We start from the raw sequence: 27939 nt of genomic DNA on the forward strand, positions 1-27939 counted from the left end.
GGTGGCGGATATAGTAAATACTTCTCCAAAGAAAAAGAAGATAAAGGAACTGAGGCGGCCTCCCGGTGTCCTGGGGTCCTCGCGGGCGGGAGCAGGGGTCAGTGAGCAGCGTTAACACAGTGTGGTTTGCTCGGGCTTGGCAAGTGGCATACTGTAACAATGATGGATTTCAGTTTTAAAAAGCTTGTGAACAGCCGGAAAGGAGGGGTCAGGGAACCCAAATCGATCTCCCCACAGTTCATCTCAACTCTGAGGTCCTTGTTGGTAGAAGGCAAATGACCTGGGCTCGGCTTCCAGCACTGACTTCTACTTTACTGGGTTTTTACTGGGCGCGCCGTAGGGTGCAGAGAATGGTCAGCGATCAATAGGGACCTCACCAGCCGGCTCCGGGCTTGGCTGCTGAGCAGAAAGATCTGTGGGGAAGGGCGCGGGCAGCACCTCGGCAGCACTAGGGACGTGGAGTGCTGGGGGTCCAGGCGGGAGCCTGGGGGAGGGGCGGGGGCGGCGCGGCCTCACCCGGCCTTCGGTCCCCTTTCTCACCGCAGACCTGCTGGAGGACCTGCCCGAGAGTCGCGAGTGTGTGAACTGCGGCTCCATCCAGACGCCGCTCTGGCGGCGGGACGGCACTGGCCACTACTTGTGCAACGCCTGCGGCCTCTACAGCAAGATGAACGGCCTCAGCCGGCCCCTCATCAAGCCCCAGAAGCGCGTGGTGAGTGAAACCGCCGCCCTCCTTCCCTGAGGGCTGGGCTGGCCCAGCCGGCCCAGTCAGCCCCGGGCGCCCTGGCGGGGACAGGTGCCGCGCTGCCGGGAGCCCCCTGGGCCTGACTCGAGTGCAGGAATGAAGATTCCTGATTTGTTGACGCCGGATTGGAGGTTATCCTGAAATCAGCGTCTGGGGAAGGAAAGCAGCCTTTTCCCCATATTTAAGATAGGAAATGACATTTTATATGAAAGAGAGCAAAAAAGAAAGGTGTAGGGTATTACCTTTTTTTAAAGTAAAAAAATCTGTATTTACATATCTCTTTATGTATTTGTAAATGCACTGAAATAATTCTGGTAGGAGACACAAGACATTTGTAGTGATGGTAACCCCTGGAGAAAAAGACTGAGCATACCGACCCAGGTTAGGTGAAGGGGAGAGATTTTTTTTCCACTATGCATTCTGCTCTGGTCTGGATTTTGTTCTTGAAAAACGATGCTCATTTACCGCACCCCTCTCCACCTCCCAATAGGACATGACAACATACCCACACTCCCTTTCTCTCCACAGCCTCATTGCGGGCTTCTTTGATTCTGCCCCTTCTGTAACACCTCTGGGTCCCTTCTGCCTCTTCCTGGAGAGAAGCAGGTTTTAGCCGCAAATTCCATCCGTCTTTTGGATTGCCCTTGAGTCTGGTGAAAATTTGTTTACTCTAACCTTCGTTATTTTGAAATCTGGTTGTTCAGAACTACACAGAACTTGAGAAAAAATGCAGTCTGTGTGTTGTTCACAAGTTGAGGATTTTCGTCAATATGAACACATTTTACTGTGTTTCAAAGTGTGGGGGTTCTGATTTTTTTTCAGGGATCAACCTCTTATGATCTTATTTTTAAAGGAGAGGGTACTTAGAGAAAATAAAGCTTTCATGAGCCCCACGATAAGGCTAACATTTGTGTAGACAAGTACACATACTCTAATACTTTTTAAAGTAAAATATTTTACAGTTAGATGCCAGACATCTTAAGTGTCCAAGTAATTTATTTGTTATACGCTAATTAGCAGGAATATATGCTACACGTGTTGTTTGTGTTAAACAGATTAGAGTGAAATTGCATCACAATGTAAGTCTGGCACCTTAAGGAGAAGCAATTAGTTTTATGGTTGTTTTGTTTTTAATGCATTTAAAATAAAATGGCCAAGGTTAATTTAATGAGTGTATGTGCCTTAAACTTGTTACAGCCTCCCACAGCCTAAAGTTTTTCTTCAAAGGCCATCCTTAACTTCAGTGCCTGCCTGACTCCCTATGGTTTTCATTTTTCTTACAAGCATGATATTAAAAAAAGTAGCTGGAAAATGTTCCAAGGAAGTTCTTTGTTTTCATGTATTAGGCTATGTATTAACAATGAAACTGATTATTATGATTATTTTTTTAAAAGGTGCATTGAGTGGAGAACTAGCTGAGCTCAGAAGTAACATTTTCTTGAGACTGAGTAAAAAACTGGTAGAATAGTAGCCATTTCGGTTCCAGTTGCATTATAAATTTAATCTAGTAGCATCCATATTTAGATAGTGCCATTAGTTTTGTGCTTTTACAAGTAAAAATAACTTACCAGAAAAACAGTTTTTAACATCTCCGAATCCATTAGTTTCCCTTCTGTGTGGCAGCTGTCTTGGCAGTAACCAAGGTCAGCCAATATGCTTGGTAAATGGGTTATAAATGATACCAATTGAAGGGTGTGTCTATCAATTAGCTCTCCTTGTGGGCTTCTTATTTATGGTTTTGATGGACCTACCTTAGTTATCAGAAGTAGAATGTTGAACCCAAGTTTGTTTAGCCAGCAGTACAGAACCAATCACATTTCAAAATAAGACATTTATGGTTAACTTGAATTCCTTGTCAGTGATGAATATAACTGAGATCACTTGTTATAAGGAGCTTTTATAACCCACTCACCTTCATTTCACATGTTTATGAGGACTGGCTTCACTTATGATCTGCAGTTGACAGTCATAAAGTTCTTTGATATAATGGCACATTCTGATAACAGCTTTGCTTCACATTGGCTCCAAATTCCACTGGAAACTGTCATAAATGGCCTGTTTATAAAATGAACCTTCCTGTCCCTTGTTTTCTGAGTTTACATTTATAAAGAGAAAGGAGTGTTCTGCTAGGAAATTATTTTCTTTTAACCAGAAAGGAAGAAAGAAAAAGAAAGAAACCCTGATGAGTAAGATTTTATGTTTTCATCATTATAGCAAAGCAATTCCCAAATAGTTCTCCTGTCATCCAAGCATATTCATTACTATCAAAAGTCAAATTGATTTTTTTTTTCTTAGCACCAACTTCTTAAAATGTTGCAGTGCTAAGAGGCTTACCAGTGTCCCGTTCTTTTTATGATTTGTCTGTAAAGAGTAATGCTAAAGTAATACACCAGGATGTGAATTTTAAGTGACAAATTCAACTGTATCTTTTAAAATTGCCACCAAAATATGTGGACGTCTCTGTGCTTTAATCTGTGAATTTTCAATATATGCTCAATTTTTGTTTTCATTGTGCATTCTCTACAGCTTCTTCTCTTAAATTAATTAGTGGAGCTAACTTCCCAAATTCTGTAACTTTCAACCTGTTTTGGTTCCTGGATTTTCCCTATAGCTTTTTAAACAGGAGTCCTGGCACCATTTTTTAAGTTACCTGTCTAGGTAATTTATAAACAAATTTAGATTTTTGACATTCTAGAGAGGAAGCTGATACTAGGTTAAAATCTCATTCTTTATCATTCTCTCATAATTTAGGGGAAATAAATTCCCTTTAAGGATGTTACAGGCATAAGGGAACATGGAAATCATAATGACAGTAACAGGGTTGACTTTCTGATATATCACTTAACTCTTTGTGTGAAAAAAAGTTCATTATTATAGTGGCAGGGTAAATAAAATATATTAGTATCATTGTATATAAGACAGTGCCAGCATTAAAATAATGCCAGAAAATTTGCTTACCCTTTGCAAAAATGAGTAATACAAAACATCAGGCAGCATTGGATCATGTTATTTATGGAGTATATTAAAGATATACCTCTTTACAAACATTTTGTACGTTTTCCAAAGTCAATTTTTATTAATATGTAGTTTTTTCAAAAGTTTCCGGTTTGATCCTCTGCACATGAGAGGCAGACCTGACTAACTCCAGTTTTCAGGGGAAACAGACTGCCCAGAGCCACCTGACTGGTTGGCAGTCAGGTGCATTGCATTTCAGTCATCCTACATGTCTGACCTCTGACAACAGTGGGTGCAGTTACTGGCCAACATTGTGACTGGTTCCTGGTTATCCTATAATCTACGTTAATATGCTGGAGCAAATCAAATGTGTTTGGGATCAAGCACACTATGTAAGTTTCTTGGGCCTGGAAGGTCAATCTAATTACACTTAATTTTTTCTCAGTGAACCTCTTATTTATAATAACCAGGTACATGCTTGTTGATGACAGGGACATGATACATTCGTATGTGCAGCATATATACATAAAAATCACTTATAACTGAACACTTACTTTCTTGTGCTGCTTTCTAGCCTTCCTCCCGGCGGCTTGGATTGTCCTGTGCCAACTGTCACACCACAACGACCACTTTGTGGCGCAGAAACGCTGAGGGCGAACCTGTGTGCAATGCTTGTGGACTCTACATGAAGCTCCATGGGGTGCGCCATGAATTCTGCTCATAGTGCATATATGTTTAGTATGGTTTGTAAATGATTTCAGTTAAAAAAGTCAGCAAAGGAGCAGAGGATAAAAATGTAAAAATCTGATTTTTTTATATGCATGTTACTGAATCTAGGATGATATTAATTATATTAAACTATTATCTTAGATGGTAGTAAGAAACAAAAATCTGCCAGTTAAACTGTCATACACATCCACTGTAAGACAATATTAGAAATATTAAAATGTGAAAAGTGTATATTTTAGAATTGATAAAATTGTAGTAACCCTTTAAAAAAGCCTGCACAAAGAGAAAAAAGCATGGGAAGAACTAGAAGGGCACACTATTTTATATCTTAATTTTTGAATGCATTCAAATATATTTATACAAAGGAGTAATATACAGAGTGAGGGAAGAGTAGGTTTGCAGTTGTTTGTATGGAAAATAATACAATAATTAAATAATATAAGAATAAACTGTTTCGCATACAACTGTAAACCTACTTTTGCCACACCCTGTATTTGATAATTGTAGTTAGAAAGATTCTATATTTCATCTTAAGGATAGCACAAAATATTATAAACATCTACTTAGAAAGGAAAATAACCTTGTATATGTACAATTGGAAGAGGAAAGCACATGAGCTCTTTGAAGTAAAAGTATGCATTCAATGGTTTTCCTCTATAATTGAATTGTATAAAACAGTAAGCATTAATTGAAGGAATAATATCTCCCCGGCAAATCACCTCATTTGCTCTGAAGGACTCTGCATTTGATGGGGTAAGTGTAGTCTTTGTGCAGTTGGAATCTACAGACTGTATATAAAAATTGGATTGAGATTTATGCCAAGTTCTTTTAAATGAGGGCTTTCAGTACTGATGTTGGGTCTTTAGCTAAAGTTTGGGTTTTCTTCAACATAATATTTATTAAGCGTATGGCCTATGTGAAATTTTTTTTAGGTGCCTCGACCTCTTGCTATGAAAAAAGAGGGAATTCAAACCAGGAAACGAAAACCTAAGAACATAAATAAGTCAAAGGCTTGCTCTGGTAAATATAATAAAATTCTATTTGATTGTAAAGTATTTGCCAACCTTAACAGTAGAGTATATGTATATTTATGAGGTTAATTTTGACTGTTGCAGGTAGTAGCAATAATTCTGTTCCTATGACTCCATCTTCCACCTCTTCTAATTCAGATGATTGCAGCAAAAATACTTCCCCTACAACACAACCGACAGCCTCAGGGGTAAGTGTTAAAAACAGTATAGACTCTAAACTAGTGGGTAGCTGTCTATTTTATTATCTTAAATTTTATCTTATTGGGTAGCACAATAACCTAAACCAACAGTTCAGTTTTGTTAGCTGATACCTAAGAATAGTTTTTAGAGGAAATTACGTTTAAATGTGAGCAAAGCGACTAACTTAAGTACTTTACAAACCTCTTAATTAAGAGCTATATCATATTTTTATGGTTAAATTAACCTAAATAAGAGCTAGAAGTTTTGGGTTGAAGTGCTTTAAATTGTTTTATTTGCAGGTATATGTGTGCATGTATATTTGTATGTATGTATATATGCACACATGCCTGGAAATATGTATATTTTATATATTAAAATAAATTATAAATATATAAACCTGGTATTATATACATAATATATGTATGTATTTCTAATGTAGATCAAAAAAACTATCAGCTCAGTGGTTTCCTATACCCCAGAGCCCATGACATTTAAATTGCTTTTATCACATCAACTCCTGCTTTTGATTTCCCCTCCCCTCCCCCCTTCCTTCTCCTTCCTTCCTTCTTTCCCTCCTTATCATCTACTCAAAACACAGCTCATCATAATGTGTCAGGTGCTGTATCACTGATCTTTCTTTACCCAATGTCCTCCTGCAAGGAGGGCTTGCCTTCTTCAAATGCACCTTAATTGTACCCAGGCTTCTTTCAGCCTTGCTGCAAACCTGTCAGCAATTTTGTTTGTGAGTGAGGGTCTTTATGAAGATCACACACAAAGTTAGTTTCTGTAAAGTTATGATTGGAATTCAGTTTTTCTTAAGTGAAGAGCACTTTCCCACCCTAGTATTTCCTGAACTTACCTGGATGCTATTTTAAAATGGCCAGGTTTCACCCTAGGTCTCATTGAAATCCAGGGTGGGGCCTGGGCAGAGCCACCCAGATACTGAGACTAGTTTAGGATGAAACACCAGCCTTAAACATCCCTATTCACTTAGTAATTGTTTTCTACATTTGGCTTTGTCCTATTTGGAGTACTTAGAAATACTACACATTCCTGGGCCCCACCCTGGATTTTCTAAGTCAGAGTGGGATGGGGCTTGGAAATTTGTGTTTATCAACAAGTGCTCCAGGTGACATTGAAGCCCTGCCCTCGAGGAGTCTTCCAATCAGGGTTTGGGAACCACATAGCTGGTTTCTTTTGTCATATTCTCACAGACCTAACCAAACAAAAATTAAACCATTAAAACAGTTTTAAACTGTGCTTAAAATTATATTTATTTCCTTTGTCCTCTGACCCAAATTCTTTTGAGTTTTTCCTTTGTTTCCTTGTTTTAATGAAACAAGAATTTTCATAAGAGTATCACAAGGGAAAAAGCCTTTTGTTTTTGTTTGTTACAGACGGGTTAAAGAATGTTTCTAGCCTTTATAAAGCTGGACTCTGATATATGATGTTTTTACAGGAGGGTTACATGTAATTTTAAGGATCTAAAGTGGTAAATAGAAGAGGTCCTTGTGGGGAAATGAAAAGGTCAAAATTATTTAAAAATAATTTTTATTATGCCCTAAATCCAGCTAAATGAGGCCAAACTAAGTTTTGCTTTTCCAAAGCTTTGAGGGAACAGCCTGGTTTTCAGCATTGATATCCACCTTCTTTAACAGAAATGAGGATTGCTGTCAGTTCTAAGTCACTGTTGTTGGTAAAATAGTCCAGTTTAAGCATGGCAAGAGCCAGATTTGAATGATAAATGGCAGAGAAATAGATATTTGCCCAACAATGGGCTTTGGGGACCCCCAACCCTAGTGGGTGGGGTCCACTTGGTTCTTGTGGTTCTGTGATGTAAAAGGTCAAAACTGGCAATTTGCAAGTCCAGTCAGCTGCCCTCCCAGAGAAAGAACAGTGAAGAGTCTGGGATGGTCTGGCCCTGGACTGTCTGGAAGAGGAACCTCGGGAGTTAGGCTGTGGTGTCTTAGCATCTCTCACCTGTGACTCAATGCTCAGTTCCCTCCCTAAGGCCAGCAGGCAAAGCAACAGGATTTTAGAGGTTAGGAGATTTGTGAACAGTTCTACACAAGGTATTTTGCTGTAAGTTCCCATCCTTCCTGTGGCCTGCGCAGCCTCTGAGGAACGGAGGAACAGGCTGTGAGAGCTACAGCCAGCCACAGAAATGCTCCCTGACAGCTTTCCCGGTGCGTGGGCTTTTGTGGGGTAGATAGCCCACCCTCCTTCCCTCACCCAGAGACCCACTCCTGGCCTGCTCCACAGGCACTCCGCTGGCACCTGGGGTATGGGTTTTCTCCAGTTGGTTTGCCCATCACGGATGTGCCCGTCAGCTCCTGCCTGCCATTTCCAAAGCCAATCTGCTGGCTGCCTTTGGAAACTCTGCCCCTCTAAGAAAAGTTGTAGATTCTAGGTGTCTCCCCAAGTCACTACCAAAGAGTGCAGTGTGTGTCTCTTGGTCCCTAAGCACTTTTCAGAGTCTTCTGGGTGTGCATGACCACTGGCAGCTGAGGAGTTGTAAAGAGCATGCTGGGGGAGTTATCTGTGAGCCGAGGGCAGAAGCACTTGTGAAGGGGGACGGTGTTGACAAAGATGTGTCATTTTCCCTTTTTAGTCACGGTTTATGATGTTGGAGGGCAGTTGCTGTTTGTGCTGACCACTTACAGGATTTAGGTGAAGGACTGTAGGTGAGGAAAGTGTTATATCCACATAGCAAGGTTGTATCTGGTACGTACGTAGTATGTAGCACCTTTGTTGGCTCAGTGTGTAATAAGCCTCCTGTGGTGATGGGTACATCCCATTGATCTCCAGTGGCCCCTTTGGTGGAAATTAGAGTTACCCTAGCTTGATAGGCACAACTGAGCTGCAAAACAAAAGGCAGTCTTAGGCATCCAGTGGAAGATAGGAACTGGGGCCACATGTTCTTCCCTGAGAGATATAAAGGGCAATGTAAATGCTCTACCTTTCTTTAGTATTTGTATATTATTTTTGAATATTTGAATATTTCCGTAATATCTTGGACTTACAAGGATGTCAGACCACTGCAGAGGTCTTAACCAAACTTGCTGTTTATTTTCATTCCCACTGAGAAATCAACTCTAGGAGATCACCAGTAGGCATTCCCACCAGGCTTCTTTTCAGTTCTATTGTTCCCACGCTGCCCTGTGGGTGGGCGTGTTCAGGTGGTAGCACTGGTCTCTGGTGTGGCCTGGTTCCTGAGCTAGCCTGGCAGGGGCTGAGTGTTCTGGCTGAGTCTTCTGCCGCTGTGAAGGGGCCTCCAGGCTCCTTCCTGAGCAGGGCGAAGGGGTGGACAGGATTCTTCGTGTATAACATTTGGCATTTTTCTAGGACAAGAAAATGAGGCTCTGAAGCCTCATTTCTTTGACTTTTTTGCATGTCTTAGCTTTATGTTCCATACTTGTTGCTATTTTGTGTTTTAACTAGACCTCTGCCTGGGAAAAAGGAAGACATTCCTTCTGATGGTCATTGGATGAATGTTGTGGGCTATGTGTGGGGTGTGTGTGTATGTGTGGTGGAGGTAGAGAGAGGGTAGTTTGTTTTCTGTGTGAGGTCAGGAAGACCTGCTGCTGTGCAGCCCCAGGATTTAAAAAGTCCATATCATGTTACTTTGGAATCTTTGTTAAGAAATATGTTAAACTTAATTTTTGATAGTTGATTAATTTTTTGTGACTTTTGAACTTATAGATAACTTTCCCCTATGAAGTCTTTAAGGTATTTCTTAATTTCCTTTGGGATGGGAAAGATTAAATTGGGGATGAAAAATGCAGTAAGAAAATGTCTGAGAATAAGAAATCACTGAACATACAGGATGGGGCAAAAATAGGTTTACAGTTGTGAGTATGTGAGACACAGCTTATTCCTGTATTATTAGTTACTGTACACCTTTTGCCCCACACTGTGTATGACTAGGTCTTGCTTTACAGTTGTTGTTCCATTTATACAGCATTGCACTATGGGAGGCCCTGTTTAAAACTGAGTAAAACAGTGTTCCTGACTTCAGATTTTTCCTAAGGTGGTGGTAGTCGGGGGGGGGGGGGCAAATATAGACAGATCTGACTGCTGGTTAGATTCGGAAGTGCTTTAAAGGAGCGACTAATTATGGTAGGAAGCTAAAGCAGGGAGTGGTGAATTCTGAATGCAGAGCTGGAGATGGCTCCACAGAGTCGAGAAAATTCGAGTTAATGGGTTGGATTTTTGTGGGGGAAACAAAGGGATGAAGGTGTTCAGGAAGAAGAGGAGCATGGGTATCTATGGTACTTCAGGGATGATTTTAGGGGTTCAGTGTGTCTGTAGTGCAGGGTGTAAGAAGCCAAAGGCAGATAAGGTTGGTAAAATAGGTGGAAGGTAGAGTCCTCCTTAAGAAGGGCTCAAACCACATTCATTTCTAAATGATGGACTTTCTCTAACCCACACTGCAGTCACAAATGCATTTCTGTGTGCTAGAGCCCAACAATTAAAACATTCTTAGCTGGGAGTATTTTGAAAATTGATCTAAACAAATGCTAGCATGCTCATACTTGTACATTTTACAAGCAGGGTTTCCCCTCACAAATAGTAAGGAAAAAAAAAAAGTCTTCCTCGGAACTGGTGACATGCCCTGACCTCACAGCTTATAATGTTTAGTTTCTCTGTCCCCAGGGTTCATCAGGGTAAGATGGTTTTGGGGTAGCTGGCACGTGACATGAATGGAAACATATTAGGCTTGGTGTGTTAGTGATAGGAAGAAGTTTCTTCACCTTGTGGTTCGTTGTTGGTGATATACTTCCACAAGAGAGGCAGATGACCTTAGACTGAGATAAGGACGGACCTCATCTCATGTTCCTCCCAGGCTGATTCTGTGCCTTTGGGTGGACCTTACCCACTTTGGTCAGTTTCTCCTTGCTGAATAGATTTCTTCATTCCTGTCTCATTTATTCTTCTGAGATGCTATTTTCCTAGCTAGACCTGTTTTCTTATTGTAGTCACCCCTTGATGATAATGTTATTCAAAGGCCTTGTCAGAAGACGTACTTCTTTTTTTTTTTTTTAAGATTTTATCTTTTTTTTAGCGAGGGGAAGAGAGGCAGAAAGAGAAGGAGAGAAACATCAAAGTGTGGTTGCCTCTTGAGCACCCCTTACTGGGGACCTGGCCTGCAATCCAGGCATGTGCCCTGACTGGGAATCAAATTTGCAACCCTTTGGTTCGCAGGCCTCCATTCAATCCACTGAGACACACCAGCCAGGGCAGAAGACATACTTCTCTTGAGCTGCATGGTGCTAAATCTTGTGCTAGAAGTGGTTTGAGAGAGTTAATGCACACCCGTAAGTGCTTGTAGCCTACAGGCAGCGGTTGAGGGACTGATGCTTGTTAAGATATCTGGATGTCTTCATAAGGCCTTCTGAAGGAAGGTTAGGTGCTTTGCAGGATAATATTTAAAATTATTTATATAGATTTTTGATTATTTGCATCCTGTGGTAAAAAATTGGAAAGCGCCCTGGCTGGCGTAGCTCAGTGGATTGAGCGCGGACTGCGAACCAGGCATCGCAGGTTCGATTCCCAGTCAGGGCACATGCCTGGGTTGCAGGCCATGACCCCCAGCAACCGCACATTGATGTTTCTCTTTCTCTCTCTTTCTTCCTCCCTTCTCTCTCTAAAAATAAATAAATAAAATCTTTAAAAAAATTGGAAAGCAACACTTTATTAGTCCTGTAGCTTATTTTTTTATTAGCAAATTTATACTGCATTGTCTTTTTCTCCAGGTAATTGACTTTACTGTGGCATTATGGTTGGCCACAAAATAATAGTTCCTATTATTATTAACTGTTCCTATAATCATTAAACAGCTGAAAGGTCATTTATACAGTGTGAGTTGCTTTTGCTTAGAGGAACTTGGCTATGAAGAGAGGGTCTGATTCCAGAGGCTGCTAGAACAGAGACAAAACAATTCCTGCTGATCCCCTAACTTAACTCTTCCACAAGAGCCTTTAGAGTCCTTGAAAGCCAGACATTGGTGGATTAGCCTTGCACTCTATCAGTTGTGCTCTTGCTTTTGAGAAAATTTCTCCCTTTCTCATACTTTCTCATTTATAAGATAGTGGACATAGGAAGGCAGGAAACTAGCTTCATCAAAACTTTTATGTGCCAGGTGTTTTATGGACATTTTCTCTTCTATTCCTAATTATTACTCTACTATGCAGGTGCTTTTATTACCATTTTGTATTCGCAGGAATGAGACTCATAAGGTAACTAACATGCCCAAGGTTATGTATTAAGGGTTTGGATTTGGACCCAGGTTGTTATCACTATGGTGTACTAGATTAATACATGGTATGTAAGTACATGTGATGCTGAGATGTTTAAAGAGAAGGAATTATATTTTCTTTCTTTTTTTTTTTAGATTTTATTTATTTTTAGAGAGGGAAGGGAGGGAGAGAGAGAGAGAGAGAAACATCAATGTGCGGTTGCTGGGGGTCATGGCCTGCAACCTAGGCATGTGTCCTGACTGGGAATCGAACCTGTGATGCCTGGTTCGCAGCCCGCGCTCAATCCACTGAGCTATGCCAGCCAGGGCAGGAATTATATTTTCTTAATTAAATCTAATTTAATTGGTAATTTTCAGCATTAAATATTGTCCCACTGAAACAGTTGGAAAAATAGTGTCAGAGAAGTGATTTGCTCATGGCCAAACATAAAAGGCACACTGTGCAAATTTTCTTCTTACTATTATACTTATTAATGAAATGTATTATAGTAGTAAGACATTTGGGTAGTATATATAGTACAAATATATTATTTGGGTACTAGAAAAAAGTAGTAAAATTTACTGTTAATGTTTCTAATGTGATTAGAAAGATTCTCATAAAATATTAAAATTCTTTTAATGCTGTGATTTAAATTCATACAGCGAATGCTAAGTTAATTGGAACTCTTCAGAATGTTCAGATTGCCTTCAGTTAATTTTTACAAAACCATTATAAATGCATTTTTTTAATAGGCAAGTGTCAATTTTTTCTCCAAGTGTTTATAGTCCAAGACACTCTCTTCTAAATGAATAGAAAAAGTTACAAAGTCATTAATCTCCCACAGGGTCTGAGAGAGAGTTGCGGAGAGTAGGCCTTATTATTGCCTCATTTATAAACCAGGGCCCAGAGTGACTTCATAAGGTCACAAAACAAGCCCACGTTGAAGCGGGGACTGGAACCGACGTCTCCTGCTCCCAGTCCAGGGCTGTTACCACTCCCAGGAGTTGACCAGCCATCATAGTTATTAATATCCCACTTGCCACTTGCTACAAGCCATGAACATAAATATTTTGTTGGCATTTTATCTTCATGCTCCCTATGTGCCAGGCTCCCTTTCTTACTTCCCTCACAGCCCCTTCTAATAACTCACGTTCCTGTCTGACCACATTGGCCTTCACTGTGAGAGTCACACGTCACCCTGGCAGGGAACCTTGAAGTATGTGGAGTTTGCATACTTTCCTTTTGATCTCAAGGCCTTTTGTGGACTTTCCTGTTTTTTTTCCCCCGCGTGTGTGCGCATGTCACAGGGAGGATGATAAAAAGTAGTTAGAAATATGTGCTACTACATTAATGTCTGATGGCTTTGTTATGTATATTAGGAAACAGTAAAACTGTATTGTGCTTTAAATAGTTTATAATGTATGTGTTCACCTAATTTATCACGAGACTGATTTATTTTAATAAGTGACTATCACAATCTGAAAGCGCTAGAATATGAGGTAAAGAATAAGTGTAGGCAGAATATCATTTGCCTTTTCCTGTGGCCTCAGAACCCAACTTTTCTTTGTAGATGACAGTTTCTTTGCAGTTTTTTCTCCATGCCTCTGTTAGAATATACAAAATTGTCACAAAACTTGAAATAATGTTATGGGAAAATGTGGCCAAATTTAAGAAATTTGGCTTAGAATGCTTTGAAATGTTATTGCTAAATGAATCTTTGAAGAAAATGAATTCCTTTCCTGGAATGAAAGTAATTTATTATGTATTTCATGGGTGTCTGCCAAAAGAGTTACTAGCAATATGAAGATCTAATGAATATGAATTAAATACACGGTGTTAGCTCTGGTCATGTTTAGACCTACCTGTTAATTTTCTCTGAAATTTTAATGATTTTAAAAAAGCATCTCCAAAGACAGGTGGTGGCATATGTTATAACTCGTAATGCTGCTACTTACCATACTAGGCCCAGCAGTCAGAATTTTCGAGACTGGGCACCAAGAGATTATTTTATTTACTTCAGATTTTAAGAAAGATTTGAATAAAGAAACAGCAGGTATTGATTTTGACGTCCTGTTGGAGTCTTGTGAGTAAACAATTCCAAGTCCATATCTGCCCATGTTTAAATGCTTATTTACTTAGCGCACTGCCTCTTTTGTTTGTCCCCAGACTTGGGGCACACCCTCTAGCATCCTTTTCATCTTATTAAGCATAAATACTTTTAATTTAAAGTTCTTATTAAGTTTAGTTGCTTGATTGATGGTGAAGCCTGAATATGGTATGAAGTTTATTCTGGGGGTTCACGGATTAGCAGCTGGAAGGAAACCATTTCGGGCAGCCAGGCGCTGAGCTGCAGCCCTGTGTGACTCCAGTAAGATGCCAAGGTTTTGTAAAGCCTCTGTTTTCCTCTGCTAACGGGGAAAAGTAATTCCTACCATCTGGTTCTTAGGAGTATTGTATAGCGTAAGTGGGAGATGCCTGTGGACCTCTTTGAAGCTCAAGAAGAATAGCACTATTTAAATTTAATCTTGGAAATTAATAGTGATGTACTTTATTTGCCTGGCAGTATTTTTCATCCCAAGACATTAGAAATAAATCCTTACTTTCCTAATAGGGGAATTCAGAGATGGAGAGCTATTGTGTTAGCAAAGTAACCATATTTTAAATACTGCTTTTATTTTTGATAGCAACAGTTTTTCATTCCTCATGATACTTAGTATATTTATACTGCTTTCTTGGATCTTGGGCTATGATATGCTTTCTCTAATTGAGATGGTGAGATAAAGACACTCATCCAATCTCTTGAAAAGCCAGTTTTGTTATAAAAGATCGTAATTCACCAGGTTTTAAATCTTGCCTCAGGGTTCTTTACCAGTTAATTTGAAGGCTAGAATAGAGTCATCTGTTTTGTTTTGATTCATTTCAAAAGAAAAACTTTTTCTGAGTATGCAAATGACTTCAAGTTGTAGAACGAACTCTCCCTCCCCTTTGCAATTTATATTTGTACATTAGTATTTTACTGACAACCCCAGGATACTTATAAATTTTGGGCCATGCTTTTCTTCACCACAACATGCTTTCTCTTTTAGTGTGTACAGATGTGTAAAACAATTTGCTCCTCTGTCCAGAGAATATTGTAAGTACAGAATTTTTCTTCTGTCCTTGCAGCATCCTAGAGTATGGATAAAACCTAGTTTACTCAGGCCTGGAAGGACCAAGAGGGTCATGGGGGCAGCCAGCAAGCTCTCCAGTAAGGAATTTGTTAGATTACAAAAAAATTACCGTTCTGCTGAAAACTGAGTCAGGTTGTCAGCTGAAGTGACCGTGACTCTCCTCTTGTGAGGGAAGGTGCCTGTGTGGTCTTGCTCGATGTGAGCCACTGTGGGAGAATTAGAGGGTTTTGTTGTGATTGACGATTTTTACATCTCCTGATGGAGACAGAGCACTTTGTGAATCTTCCTGTGTTGAAATTTTTGAATTCACTTTTTGTCTGTTTCTATTACTTCCATTTAAACTGAAATGAGCACTGTTTTTAGGGTGGAAGTTTAGATTTATCTAAAAGTGTTTCTTTGTTGGAACTTACATGTAGTTTTTACTTTTTCTTTTGAGGAAGACCGCTATAAAGCACTGCGAGAGTCTAACCCAGAGGTTATAAAAGCAGAGAAGAGAGCTTTGGCAATGAGGGACGGCTGGCTTCCCCTCACACAAGAAAAAGCCGTAACCACAAACTTACTCAGATGTAGAGGAAGGACAGATCAGAGGCCATGGAAGTTGACAGTCTGAATGTGAGCTGAGGAGGCAGTGGTGATCATCATCAAAGTCTCATGCTCTGGAAATGATCACACGCTCACCCCCCAACCTGCCTGGGGTGCAGTGTTTTCTTTCTTCAGATCGGGGCTGCATTAAGAGAGATTACAGCATGGAGGACCGAGTACATCCCTGTCGACTGCTTATTGCTTTTCCTTCTAAAAAATGAAATGCATGTTTATAATTCCCAAGCCAGAGAACTTATGCTGTTCTTCAAGATCGGCTGTGTCCTTGAAGGGGTTCTTTACTCAGATGTGTTGCCTTTCCAGAGCTGCCTCCCTGGGCATCTCCACCAGAGGCTGTCGCTCGGTCTGCCTGTTATGGGGTGTATGCCATAAAGGCAAAGAAAGAGAAGTGGTAATCTTGGTGAGCCAGGCACTGCTGGGCATTTAACTACCTGAGTTTATCAATTCAGACAGCCTTGACTTTTCAGATATCTGTCTGAAAACTAAACAAAGATTTATTCTTACAGGCAAAAAATGTGGTGATTTAAACCTGATCTGTGCCTACTTCACAGGCTAGTGGATGTTTTCCATGTCCCTGTCAGCAGCCGAGTAGCCCCTGAAGTCACTTATTCCTGTAGGAGGGAGTTTTCCAGCCCAGCTGCTGGGCCATCAGTCGTCTCCCACCTCACTTGGCCTGCGCTCAGTGCTAAGCCCAGGCTGGGACTGGTGCTGATAACACATTTTTTTCAACAGGAAGTGCCTCCATTTTCAGTTGTCTGTGGGAGGGTGGAGGGCAGATAAGCTGTGAATGGAAACACAGAACAGATTTCTGCTCCACCCTCAGTGCACTTTGATCAGAGAAAGAGCGAGGACCTCCGCCTGCCTGAGCTCCGCGAAAGGAGGAAGGATGATTCAGCTACAGGCATTCCCGAGTGCTCTTCTGTACTGTTGCTCAGAAACATTTGGTGGAGTAGGCTGGTGAGGTGTCTGCCTTTGCTATGTTGAGGTGTCTGTGATCTGAACTAGAGCCCTTCAAGGGTTTGACTAGATGTGGGAAGACATAGTGATCAGTTGAAATTTATACTTGTATGTTTTTGTGTGTGTGTACTGGGTCCAGGGTCACAATAAGTTTTCTCTGATTTTCTCCCCCAAATTGTACTGATTCTCACTAGGTAGGTCTTGAATATTACCAATGAGGAAAAGGCACTTAGATGAATAATGACATTCCAAGCCAGGTTTCTTAAGGAGGGTTGTGCCAATTAGTCTTCTGCAGGAAGGATACGGGTTAAAGAGCTCAGGTTCCACTGGTGTTTGTTCCACGCAGTGTTTGGTGCTTCAACTTCTATGAAACCATGTTTCTCGTGGGCATGGATGGCAGAGTTCCAGCCTATGCCAGGTGATAGGGAGGTGACTCCTGGGGTACATGAGGCCCCTTCCGACCCACCCTTCTCTCTGGTAGTGCCTCCACTCTGATTCTTCCCTGTATTTTCATGCTACTTTATGACTCCCTCCAGGCTGGCTCATTCCTCAAGTGCGTGTGCCTCATGATTCTGGTGTTAGTATCTTCTATCCTTCCCCCAAGGTACTTATACCATTCAATTAAAATATTCAAAGAGAGGCATAGGTGGCTAATAGGTTGGGCTCTCTCAAATGGTCCCCTCTCAAATGCCCTCCTGGGTTCTCTCAAAATACTCTTGTGTATTCATGGGTAAGTTGTAATTATGACACAGAAATTTTACGTCCTGCTGTTTTTCACCTAACATTGCATTACAGGAGTTTTTCCATTTTGCTACATGATCTTATTATTTTTAATAATTGCATAATAGTTTATTGAGTGAATGTACTTTGCTTTTCCAAATCATTCCCATATTATTAGACATTAGATTATTTCTATGGTTTCCACTACTATAAGTAAACCTGCCATGGATGTCTTCCTGTGCAGAGCCTTTCCCTTCCTTAAAATTCTTTCCTTATAATGCATTTTCAGAAGTGAAATTACAGAGCTAAGCAGGGTGTAAAATTATTGATGTCTCTGCTCACTGCCTTCTAAGGTGTGTATCAGAATTCAGCCCTGCTGGCCATGCGGATGAGGGACCTGGGGTTATCACAATTTTATCAGATCTTATTATGTGTTGTTACATAAAAATCATAATTTATTTTTTACTGAGGTATGACTGGAATACATAAAAGTTTTACATTGTAGTATTTCATGTTTGAATAGTGTATCCCCATTTACAAATATGGTTCTCAAGCTTTAAGCACAAGTACTTGCTCCGTTTTTTTTCTGAGAGACTCAGATGTTGCTTTTGATTCCAAATCAGCTGCATATATATATGTATAAAATATTTTTGCTGAATTTATTGGGGTGACACTGGTTAATAAAATTAGAGGTTTCAGGTGTTTAATACATTATCTGTATATCATGTGTTCACCACTCCAAGTCAAGTCTCCTTCTATCATTGTTTATCCTCCCTTTACCTTCTGCCTCCCCTCACCGGCCTTCCCCTCTGATAATCACCATACTATTCCATGAGTTCTTTTTCCCCTTAATCCTTTCACCTTTCTTAATTAGCCCCCAAACCATCCCCTCTGACAGTTGTCAGTCTGTTCTCTGTACCTATGAGTCTGTTTCTATTTTTGTTGGCTTATTTTGTTCATTAGATTCCACATATAAGTGAAATCATATGGTACTTGTCTTTCTCTGACTGGTTTATTTCACTTAGCATAATGCTCTCCAGGTCCATCCACACTGTTGCAAAAGGTAGATTTCCTTCTTTTTTACAGCTATGTAGTGTTGCTGTGTAAATGAACCATAGCTTTTTTATCCACCCATCTACTGATAGACACTTGGGTTGCTTCCATATCTTGGCGATTGTAAATAACACTGCAGTGAACATAGGGGTGCATATATTCTTTCAAATTAGTGTTTTGGGTTTCTTCAGATACATTCCCAGAAGTGGAATCACTGGGTTGTAAGGCAGTTCCACTTTTTATTTTTTGGAGGAAACTCCTCACTGTTTTCCACAGTGGCTGCACCCGTCTGCCTTCCCACCAACAGTGCACAGGGGTTCCTTTTTTCCACATTCTTGTCAGCATGTGAGGTGATATCTCATTGTGGTTTTAATTTATATTTCTTGATATTTAGTGATGTTGACTATTGTCATATGTCTTTTGGCCATGTGTGTATCCTCTTTGGAGAAGTGTCTGTTCAGGTCCTTTGCCCATTTTTTAATTTGTTTCTTTGTTTTTGCTGGTGAGTTATATAAGTTCTTTATAAATTTTGGATATTAACCCCTTATCAGCTGATTTTTTTTTTTTTTTAAGGAGCTCATCACTAATGTAATTTGTGGTTTGCCTGCCCATTGGCAATAGGACTCTTGGCCTGCTGTATAGCTTAACATTTTTGTCTGAAGGCAATAGGTATTTCACTGGTAGCTTTTGGAATTATTGCTCAGGTGTAAGAATAATAATCAAGGTATTAAGATTTCTATAATGGAGCTTATTTGAAAAAGGGCCAGTGAGCCTTTTGAAGGGCTGTGGAAGCACCTCATTTTTTTTATTGTTTTGTTTTGTTTTTTGTTTTGCTTATAAAGAGCTGTCACTAACAATTAGGATAAGGTCATTGTTGAGGTGGGTTTCACTTATAGCTCCGAATTCCCACTGTTCCCACCCAGTGATGGTGGTAACTCACCTGGTGAAGAATAGAGTTGGGAGATTAAGGTAGTTCTCTACACTCTATCCTCAACAGTAATAATAAACTACTAACAGTAGCCTATACTTATGTAGTCTTTACCATCGCCAGACACTGTTGTAAAAGCTTTATACATATTAACAAATTTAATTCTTGCAACAACCTTACACATAGATGTCTCTGTATCTTTCCATTTTCTAGTGAGGAAACTGAGGCACAGGAAGTGCCAGGTCAGGCCTTCTAGTTTACCTCTCCCACATTGTCTCTTTTGACTCCTTTTCTTAACACTTTGGTCTTGGCTGGTTTCCCTGTGAACAGATTTCTTGTGTCCTGCATGCCTCCCATTCTGAACACCCATTCTTCACCAATAACAATATCTTCTTTTTGTGGAATGTTCCACATGGCAAGGTGTCATGCTGATGCTTTTATGAACATCTCAGTTAATCATCACTACCATACTTGAGGCAGGTAAGACAGAGCCAGTTATGGAGAAAGAGACTCAGGGAGGTGACCACACTTATGGGTGGCAGAACCAGGACACTACTTGAAAGCCCATGCTTGTCCTTAGCACTTGTAGCCGTTTGAGATGGGCTGCTTCCTGGGCCAATACAGGCACCTTCTTCATTTCAGAGAATAGTACTTACTGTGATGAAGTCACATTTAGTCAGATAAATGCAGATGTGCTTTTGTGGGGAATAAGTAGATCAATACAAAGTTAAGTGTGGCATAAATCACTTATAAAACAACTAACTTTTTCTATTAGCTGTATAATAGCTAATGAAGACTCTAAAATGAGGAGTCCTTTTGTAATCTAAGGTCACCCATTTATTTCTTTGGGGTTAAAAATCTGGATCCATATTGGCTTTGCTCACTGTGGGGGTTTTGGATTTAAGAGCTAAAGCTAATCACTATATGTTTTTAAAGATATTTATTTATTTTTAGAGAGATGGGAAGGGTGGGAGAGGGAGAGAAACATCAGTGCAAGAGAGAAACATCAATCGGTTGCCTCTCATATGTGCCCCGACAGTGATTGAACCTCTAACCTAGTCATGTGCCCTGACCTTGAACTGGCAACCTTTTGCTTTATGGGATGACACCCAACCAACTGAGCCACACTGGCCAGGGCTGTCACCATATTCATATGTGTAACCAAATTCATAGCTTTAGTGTGTTTGACAGGATTATTTCAGCTATTTCAAAATTTTCACAAGAACCTATTTAAAATTTTAGGCACATCAATGACTTTTAGAAATTTGCTTTTTTATGCACCCAAAGCTCTCAGTTTAAGTCTTTAGTTTGTGATACTTAAAAAGATGTTTGGGAGTAGGGGTACTATCATTGCTGGATTTCTACAGACACTCATTTTTCCTAGGAAAAAGAAGGATTGGATTCCTGTAAAGGGGCTGGATTTGGGCCTGGCTGGTGTGTAGCTCAGTGGATTGAGCACGGGCTTGTGAAACAAAGGATCACGGTTTGTTCGATTCCTAGTCAGGGCACATGCCTGGGTTGTAGGCCAGTTCCCAGCAGGGGACACATGAGAGACAACCATACATTCATATTTCTCTCCCTCTCTCCTTCCCTTTCCCTCTAAAGATAAATAAATAAAATCTTTAAAAATAAAATAAAATAAAATAAAATATAAAATAAAATAAAATAAAATAAAAATATAAAGGGGCTGGATTTGGTCTGTCCAGCTGGTAGGACGTTGGGGTAGATAAACAGGAAATCACATGGTCAGACCTCCTGAAGCCCCACCTCCTCGCATCATGTGGTTAACTTTTAACTTCTTTTATTATTTATTTTATTACAGTTGTCTCAATTTTCCCTCTGCCCTTCTCCACCTAGCTGCCCCCCTGCACTGCACCATCAATCCCCATTCTGTTGTCCATGTCCATGGGTCATTCATACACGTTCTTTGACTAATTCTTGTGGTTATTTTGAGGATTAGAGAGAAAATCAGATTTTATCCAGGAAAGAGTAGGACCACATTGACTTCCAGGCCTCAGGAGCCAGGGGGGCTCGGCGCACCTTCCGTTCAGTTCAGTCTGTGTCTGGTGCCCTGTGTTTTCTCTGAAGTGAATGTAACATCAGTTCAGCCAGAAATATGTTTTAAGGATTTAATGGGATTATGTGTGTAAAAGAAAGGTATGCTTTGAGAAGTACAAAATATTCTACCTGTGTCAAAAACCAAGTATCCAGTAATTTATGGGGTAGAGCCCTGAAAGCACAGAGGAAATGACAGGCTTCTGAGATCTGAGAAGGCAAAAGGCAGGATTTAAACACATGTGATTATGGCTAGATTTTTAAAAGAGCCAAATGCAACTGCTTTCTCAAACTATAGTCTAAACATGGTTAGTTATTGAGGCTTGATCTTACTAAATTATGTCAAATAAATGATATATTTTCTATATGGCCTTTCTCATTTGGATGGAAGGAAGGAATGAAACAATACAAAGGTAACCTTTTGCTTTGAGAAATAATTGCCACAATCTTGACAGATACAGGATGTTAGCATTTTCTTTTTTTTTTTAATAGTTTTTTTTTAAAGATTTTATTTATTTATTTTCAGAGAGGGAAGGGAGGGAGAAAGAGAGAGAGACAGAAACATCAATTTGCGGTTGCTGGGGTTCATGGCCTGCAACCCAGGCATGTACCCTGACTGGGAATCGAACCTGCGACACTTTGGTTCGCAGCCCACGCTCAATCCACTGAGCTATGCCAGCCAGGGCTAGCATTTTCATTATAATGTGATCTGCTTCAAACATAGCCCATTCTTCTTGGAAAGAATTAAGGTAAATGAGGTAGATATTAAAACCTGTATATGTATGGGTTAATTTTCCATGAAGTCAGTGCTCAAAAATTTCATTTATCAGGCTCTGCTGAGCTGTGTAGCTTTCTCTTTTAGACTTTGACATAACTGCTAAGCCTTGTGGCTCTGCCATGTGTGTGAGTGTGTATATGCAATGCTCTGCATTTTCTCTTGAAATGATTAGATTGTGTGGGCATCATTAGGGTCTGTTTACCTATGTGGTATGGCTTGTTTCACTGTCAGAGATCTCAGGGTTTGGCACTTTTTACAAATAGGCTTCCTCCAGTTCCTTTTCTACTTTTGTCCAGTTGCACATGTTGCTATGTGGTTACTGCCATGAGTTCTCCAGATAACAGGAGAATGTGTCTAAGAGCTTAAATCTCCAGGGTTAGGTCGATGGCCCTGTGCAGCACAGTGAACAGTCCTCACTCTGTCTGCACTGCCCATCTCATTTGTCCCCGAGTGTTGACCTAGCAGGAGCTTGATGCCTGACAGATTTATCAGTAACTCTCTCCCCTTCTCTGTCTCCTCTCTGTACCCATCTTCTGCCAGGCTGGTGCCCCAGTGATGTCTGGTGCAGGAGAGAGCACGAACCCTGAGAACAGCGAGCTCAAGTACTCAGGTCAAGATGGGCTGTACATAGGTGTCAGCCTGGCCTCGCCGGCTGAAGTCACATCCTCCTCGGTGAGACAGGATTCATGGTGTGCGCTCGCCCTGGCCTGAGCCCGCTGCCTGGAGCGGGAGGGCCCTCGGGACCTGCGGCGATTATGCCACGCTGTGCAAACTGGGGCGAGTATGCTGACAGAACATTCCTCTGACGTGTGATTTCCGTGCCTTTATTTTGAAAGAGATGCATTTCCCAAGAGGCTTGCTCTGCCTTACCAGCCAGCCCCTGTCAGTGAAGAGCCAGGGAGAAGATGGAGCGTTTCCTGGGAAGGCCAGTGCAGCCCCACAGCACCGGCCACTTCCAGCCAGCCTACCTGTGGGTCTGCCAGGGCATCCACTAGGCCACCTCCAGAAACCTGGACCAGGACTGGGGCCTTGCCTGCTAAGGAATTTTGAGATTTTTAAAAAAGGTTTTATGTGTGTTGCCCCAAATCATGTGCTTCTTCTGATCGGTTTTGGTTATTCCAGAATTTATTAATGCCTTTCCACACCCAGATTTCACATGTGTTCACGAAGAAGACCATTTGAGGCCATTTGGTACACATCTCTGGAGGCTGAGTCGGTTCATGAGGTCACTTGTCAAAAATATCACTCAGTTTGCAGGACTGCATTATAACTGTAACGTACACTGTGACTGATGTTTCTCAAAGTTCGTATCGTGTGACTGATCTGCAGTCAGTCGAAATTTGTAAACAGGGTAGCAAACAAGATATTTTTCTTCCATGTATACAATAATTTTTTTTTAAAAAAGTGCAATTTGCGTTGCAGCAATCAGTGTTAAATCATTTGCATAAGATTTAACAACATTTTTTATAATGAATGTAAACATTTTAACTTAATGGTACTTAAATAATTTAAAAGAAAAATGTTAACTTAGACATTCTTAATGCTTCTTTTACAACTACATCCCATTTCTGTATTTCCAATTGTTAAAGAAAAGTATTTCAAGAACAAATCTTCTCTCAGGAAAATTGCCTTTATTCATTTGTTAAGAATTCTTATACAAGAACACCAATATCCCCCCTTTATTTTACTGTGGAATATGTGCTGGAAAATTTGCAACAAAACTTTACTACCTAACAGACACCATTTGTAAATACTCTAGGCATCTGTACACACCAAGATGAAGTCTCTATAGTGTGATTGACCCACAGGCAGGTTGGTTTACATTAATTTTTTTAAATGGGATGTCACATGGAAACCTATTTCACCAAAGTTTTAAAAATAAAAAAGGGTATTGTTTTGTTTTCTGTACAGTGAATTTCCTTCCCTTTTAGTTTCATTTTGATAATGTATGTGGCTATAGATATTCATATAAAACAAGCTCATGTGAGGTTTGCAAATTGCCTTACAGTTGTCCTTTCAATGAATTGTCCTTTTGGAGCTGTTTTATAACATGGTTATTTGAAGTTGGCACATGGAGTTAGTTATCACTTTCAATTTGCATTGGGGACAATTTTTGTAAGTGAAAGGGACACCATATTAAACCTTATTTTATGAGATTATAAGCATTCTCTTAGGATCAGCCCTTAAAAACATTGAAAGAGCCCAGAGTTTCTTCCCTCTGAATGAAATATACTTCATAGTCTAGAAACAGTCTCACTTCTGGAACCCTCCTTTTGTGAAGTGCCACTAAGTCTGAAAGCTTATCTGAGGTTGAAGTTTTTTCACTCGCCAGAAGATATGAAATGGTCTGAACAGTCTCTGCTTTTTCTTCACTGTTGGGTGGATTTCAGGAAATCAAGAAGCTATTCCACAACACAGTGGTGTAATTTCATTTTGGCTCCAAAGTGTGGGGCACTTTTGACTTCTTTTCATGATTACAGCCATTCTGTGGGTGTTCCTTTGTAGTGGGGTGGTGTTGGAAGTCAGACTCAGGGGTGGGGTATGTGTGTGTCTGGGGAAGGCACTGAAGCCCACATGCATCCCGAAACCGTAAGGTGGGCTAGAACAATGGTTACGAGTGCTGAGTCTGCAGTCAGATCACTAGGCTTCACGTCCTGCTCCGCATGCATGAGCTTTGTGACCTTGGGCAAGTTATCCAACTCATGTTCCTCATCTGTAAAATGATGCCAGTAACACAGAGCTCACAACTCATAGGAAAGAGTACATGTAAAGTGCTTAGCACAGGACCTGGGGCATAGTAAGCATTGAGTATGAACTTGATTGAAGAAGAGTGGCAGGAACTCCTACCACATGGGTGTTTGGAATGTCTTAGTCCCTGTGCAGAATCAGAGGTTTGTGGTCTGAGAATCTGATGTGTCTCGGCTCACCTGCACTTCTTCAACAATGCTGGGGAGAGTGCTATGGGGGATCCCCCCAGCCCAGGCGGTGGCAGAGATGGATGGGGAGGATGCCTGAGAGATAACAGTGGGAGTTCAGCTGATTGTTTAATAGAACAGGGCTGGTCTGACAGCAAAAGAAAATTATCCCCTCATTTTTGCCCCTCCTTCCTCTTACGGTTTTCATTACTTTGAGTGCTTTCTGGTGGGTTGGCAGTTGTTAGAGTTAATATGCTTTGATTGGGAAATGAATTTTTCTTATTGGGGCTTCCAAATGATCTTTTTTCTCTGGGGATGGTCTCAGATGTTGCTACTTCCAATCCTAAAGTGCCATTAGGTTGCTAAAGCTCCTTTTTCTTTAGAACACAAAGGGGAAAGAATTCCAGCTTTCATGAAATAAATGGCTAAGGCAGAAGTAGAAGGAGAGGGCTTCTTGTAGCCTGTCTTAACACAGCAAACTCCACTGATCAAGGCTTTTTCAATGGGAACTTTCTCACCTGTGATTGTATGAAGTGGAAGTTTGACCATTTCTCCCAAACACGTAACCTCGGCACCCCCTCCCCCAGAATAGGATGTACAAAAGCAAGTCACTTCTCACTAAGGAGTACATTTACCTAGATGGTGCCCCTCGGCTTCAAGCGTCGGCAGGCCCATTGCTATGGGCTACAGAATTTATGTCCTCTGTCACTCTGGGCTGATATTAGGTCTTCTTACATAACTGAAGGCTCTGTCTGGGGTTTCTCTTCAGGGTCACTTTGTGTTGTTTCCTGGTGCTTATGGGAGGGTCAGGAAAGCAAAGGGAGCTATTCATTTCCCCCTGCAAATAAATTAACTTCTTGCTCATGGGAAATGTTTTCCCCAGTCCTTGGAAAATTGATGTAATTTCAGATTATAGATAGGTTAACTGCTGGAAGGGCAATACAACAGTCTTCGGTGGCTATGCCAGATCCCACGCTGCTTTCATTTTGGGGCAGTGTGGTGGCTTTGGTGTGTTGAATTCTCTCTATGCCCTGGCACTGTCCATGGGGTCGACAGGTCCTGGTGACTTTGGGAAGCAAACACTGGGAGGGTGTGTGTGGGTGGGGGGAGGCTGAGAGTGGAGAGCCGGGACCAAATATTCAGAATAAGGCAGCTCTCGCTAATTAAAATGGGTTCTGTTTCTGGGTTGAAATAACAAGTCAACTTGGCAATCTCCTGTTGTTTGGAAACTCTAAAGGGCAGTCAGATATGAGTTTGGTAATTTTAAATGAGAACTATTAATAAATTTGCTAGATCAAATCTTTGAAAACAGGGTTTACAGATAAAAATTCCTTAGAGCTCTGGCCACTTGAGGCCTCTAGTTGGATTCTATGTGGCTGAAACATTAGCTGCAGCTAAAGCAGGCCCATCTCCTAAGGTTTTTGGAGGTAGGGACTGGGTGCTAGCCCTGGTAGGATCTGCAGAGGAGAGGAATCATATGGTGCCTTCAGTTGTTTCAATTATAAGACATTATTAGGCTGGAAGCCTGAGTAAGTACATAGGAACTTTGGATAAATTCTGGTTGATAGTTTCCAAATAGCTTCTAAAAGAGTTAGGATGTTGCATGTGGGTGTCAAACCTCCAGTGTGGTGTCTCCCAGATCTGCATCGGAGGACAGCCGGTATTCACTGTTCTTCCTGCTCAGCAGCTGTCACAGGGATGTGACCATTCTGCAGTTGATATCACTATTTTAAAGAGATTTTTAAAAAGGTGAATATTTAAAAATGGCTAAAATACAGCAATTAAAAATGAAATAATGTTTAATTAGTAGAAGGGCTTACATTTCAGTCATCAGTGGTTCCCTGTGGTAAGATAATTATCTAGACATCCCTTAGCTTTTGAGCAAGTCATTTCCCCTCTGGACCTCAGTCTCTGCAGCAAGCACACAATGGACAAACCAGGAGGTGCAGTCTGAAGGTCCCTTCCATCTGTGTTTGCTGCCCACAGGCCCATGTGCTGATTATAGGTAATGACGAGATGGTGGGTCTGTGGCCTGGTCTGAGTCCCCCGAGTCTGAGGGGCTTCTGCAGGCCACACCATGACTAGGGAAGCTGGTAGGATTGGAATCTCCTCATTTTCTCCTGGTTGGTTGCCTCACCTCCTCAGGTTTTGATCGACTGTTGGCCAAGTTCTTCTATTGCGTAAGGCCACAGAGGGTGCGAGTCTGGTCATATTAATGAACAGAGGGACTTGGTAGGAGGTGCTGCCACCCCCTAACACCAAACCTCTGATAGAAAACTTAAACAGTGATACGGACCCAGACCGGAAAATGGAAATGTCTGCCAGTTGAACAGTCCGTAGAACAAGGAAAAAACAGCTTTGCTTTGCTTGGCCGATTGCTTCAATATCTTGTAGTTGGCTTTTTATTTCTTGGAAACAATCAACTTTTCATTGCTGTTTGCCTTCTGTGTCTTCTCTTTACCCATTACAGGGTTTTCCTCCCTGTCTCTCCACCCCCTCCCTAGCTTTACCCTTATTTTCATGGATTTTGTTCCTTTAGCACTCCAAGACTAGTCTGAAATAATAATAGCAAATATTTTTCCTTACCATGTGCCAGTCTATACAAAGTGCTGCACATATATTGATTTATGTAATCCTCATGCCAAGTGAATGAGGTGTTGCCATTCCATTTTACAGACATTTCTACAGATGCACAGAGAGGTTAAGTAACTTGTCCAAGATTACACAGGGACAGTCTGGTTCCAGAGCACAGGCTCTTAACCACTCTATCATATTGTCTTCTTGATTTAAAGGGGAAGAAATTGAAAAACACAGAGGGGGAAGCAGAACTGTCTGAAGCTTGAGGTTATGTCCTTTCTGTCTCCCCTAGCATCTTAGAAACACA

General features: G+C 40.9%; 1 protein-coding gene across 4 annotated transcripts in view; it reads left to right on the forward strand.

Moving 5' to 3' along the window:
- The window catches only part of GATA6 (GATA binding protein 6), a 30755-nt gene extending 6614 nt beyond the window's left edge, over positions 1-24141 (forward strand). For all 4 annotated transcript variants that reach the window (XM_045849871.1, XM_045849870.1, XM_045849872.1 and 1 more), the window contains exons 3-7: positions 546-712; positions 4275-4400; positions 5362-5449; positions 5545-5648; positions 22681-24141. In XM_045849871.1, the coding sequence (XP_045705827.1) occupies positions 546-712; positions 4275-4400; positions 5362-5449; positions 5545-5648; positions 22681-22851 (656 nt within the window). In that variant the 3' untranslated portion in view covers positions 22852-24141. The remainder of the gene's footprint in view (positions 1-545; positions 713-4274; positions 4401-5361; positions 5450-5544; positions 5649-22680) is intronic.
- Positions 24142-27939: the final 3798 nt, after the last annotated feature.

The sequence above is a fragment of the Phyllostomus hastatus genome, unplaced genomic scaffold (genome assembly GCF_019186645.2).
Source record: "Phyllostomus hastatus isolate PE091 unplaced genomic scaffold, TTU_PhHast_1.1 phas_contig_80, whole genome shotgun sequence".
Lineage (NCBI taxonomy): Eukaryota > Metazoa > Chordata > Mammalia > Chiroptera > Phyllostomidae > Phyllostomus > Phyllostomus hastatus.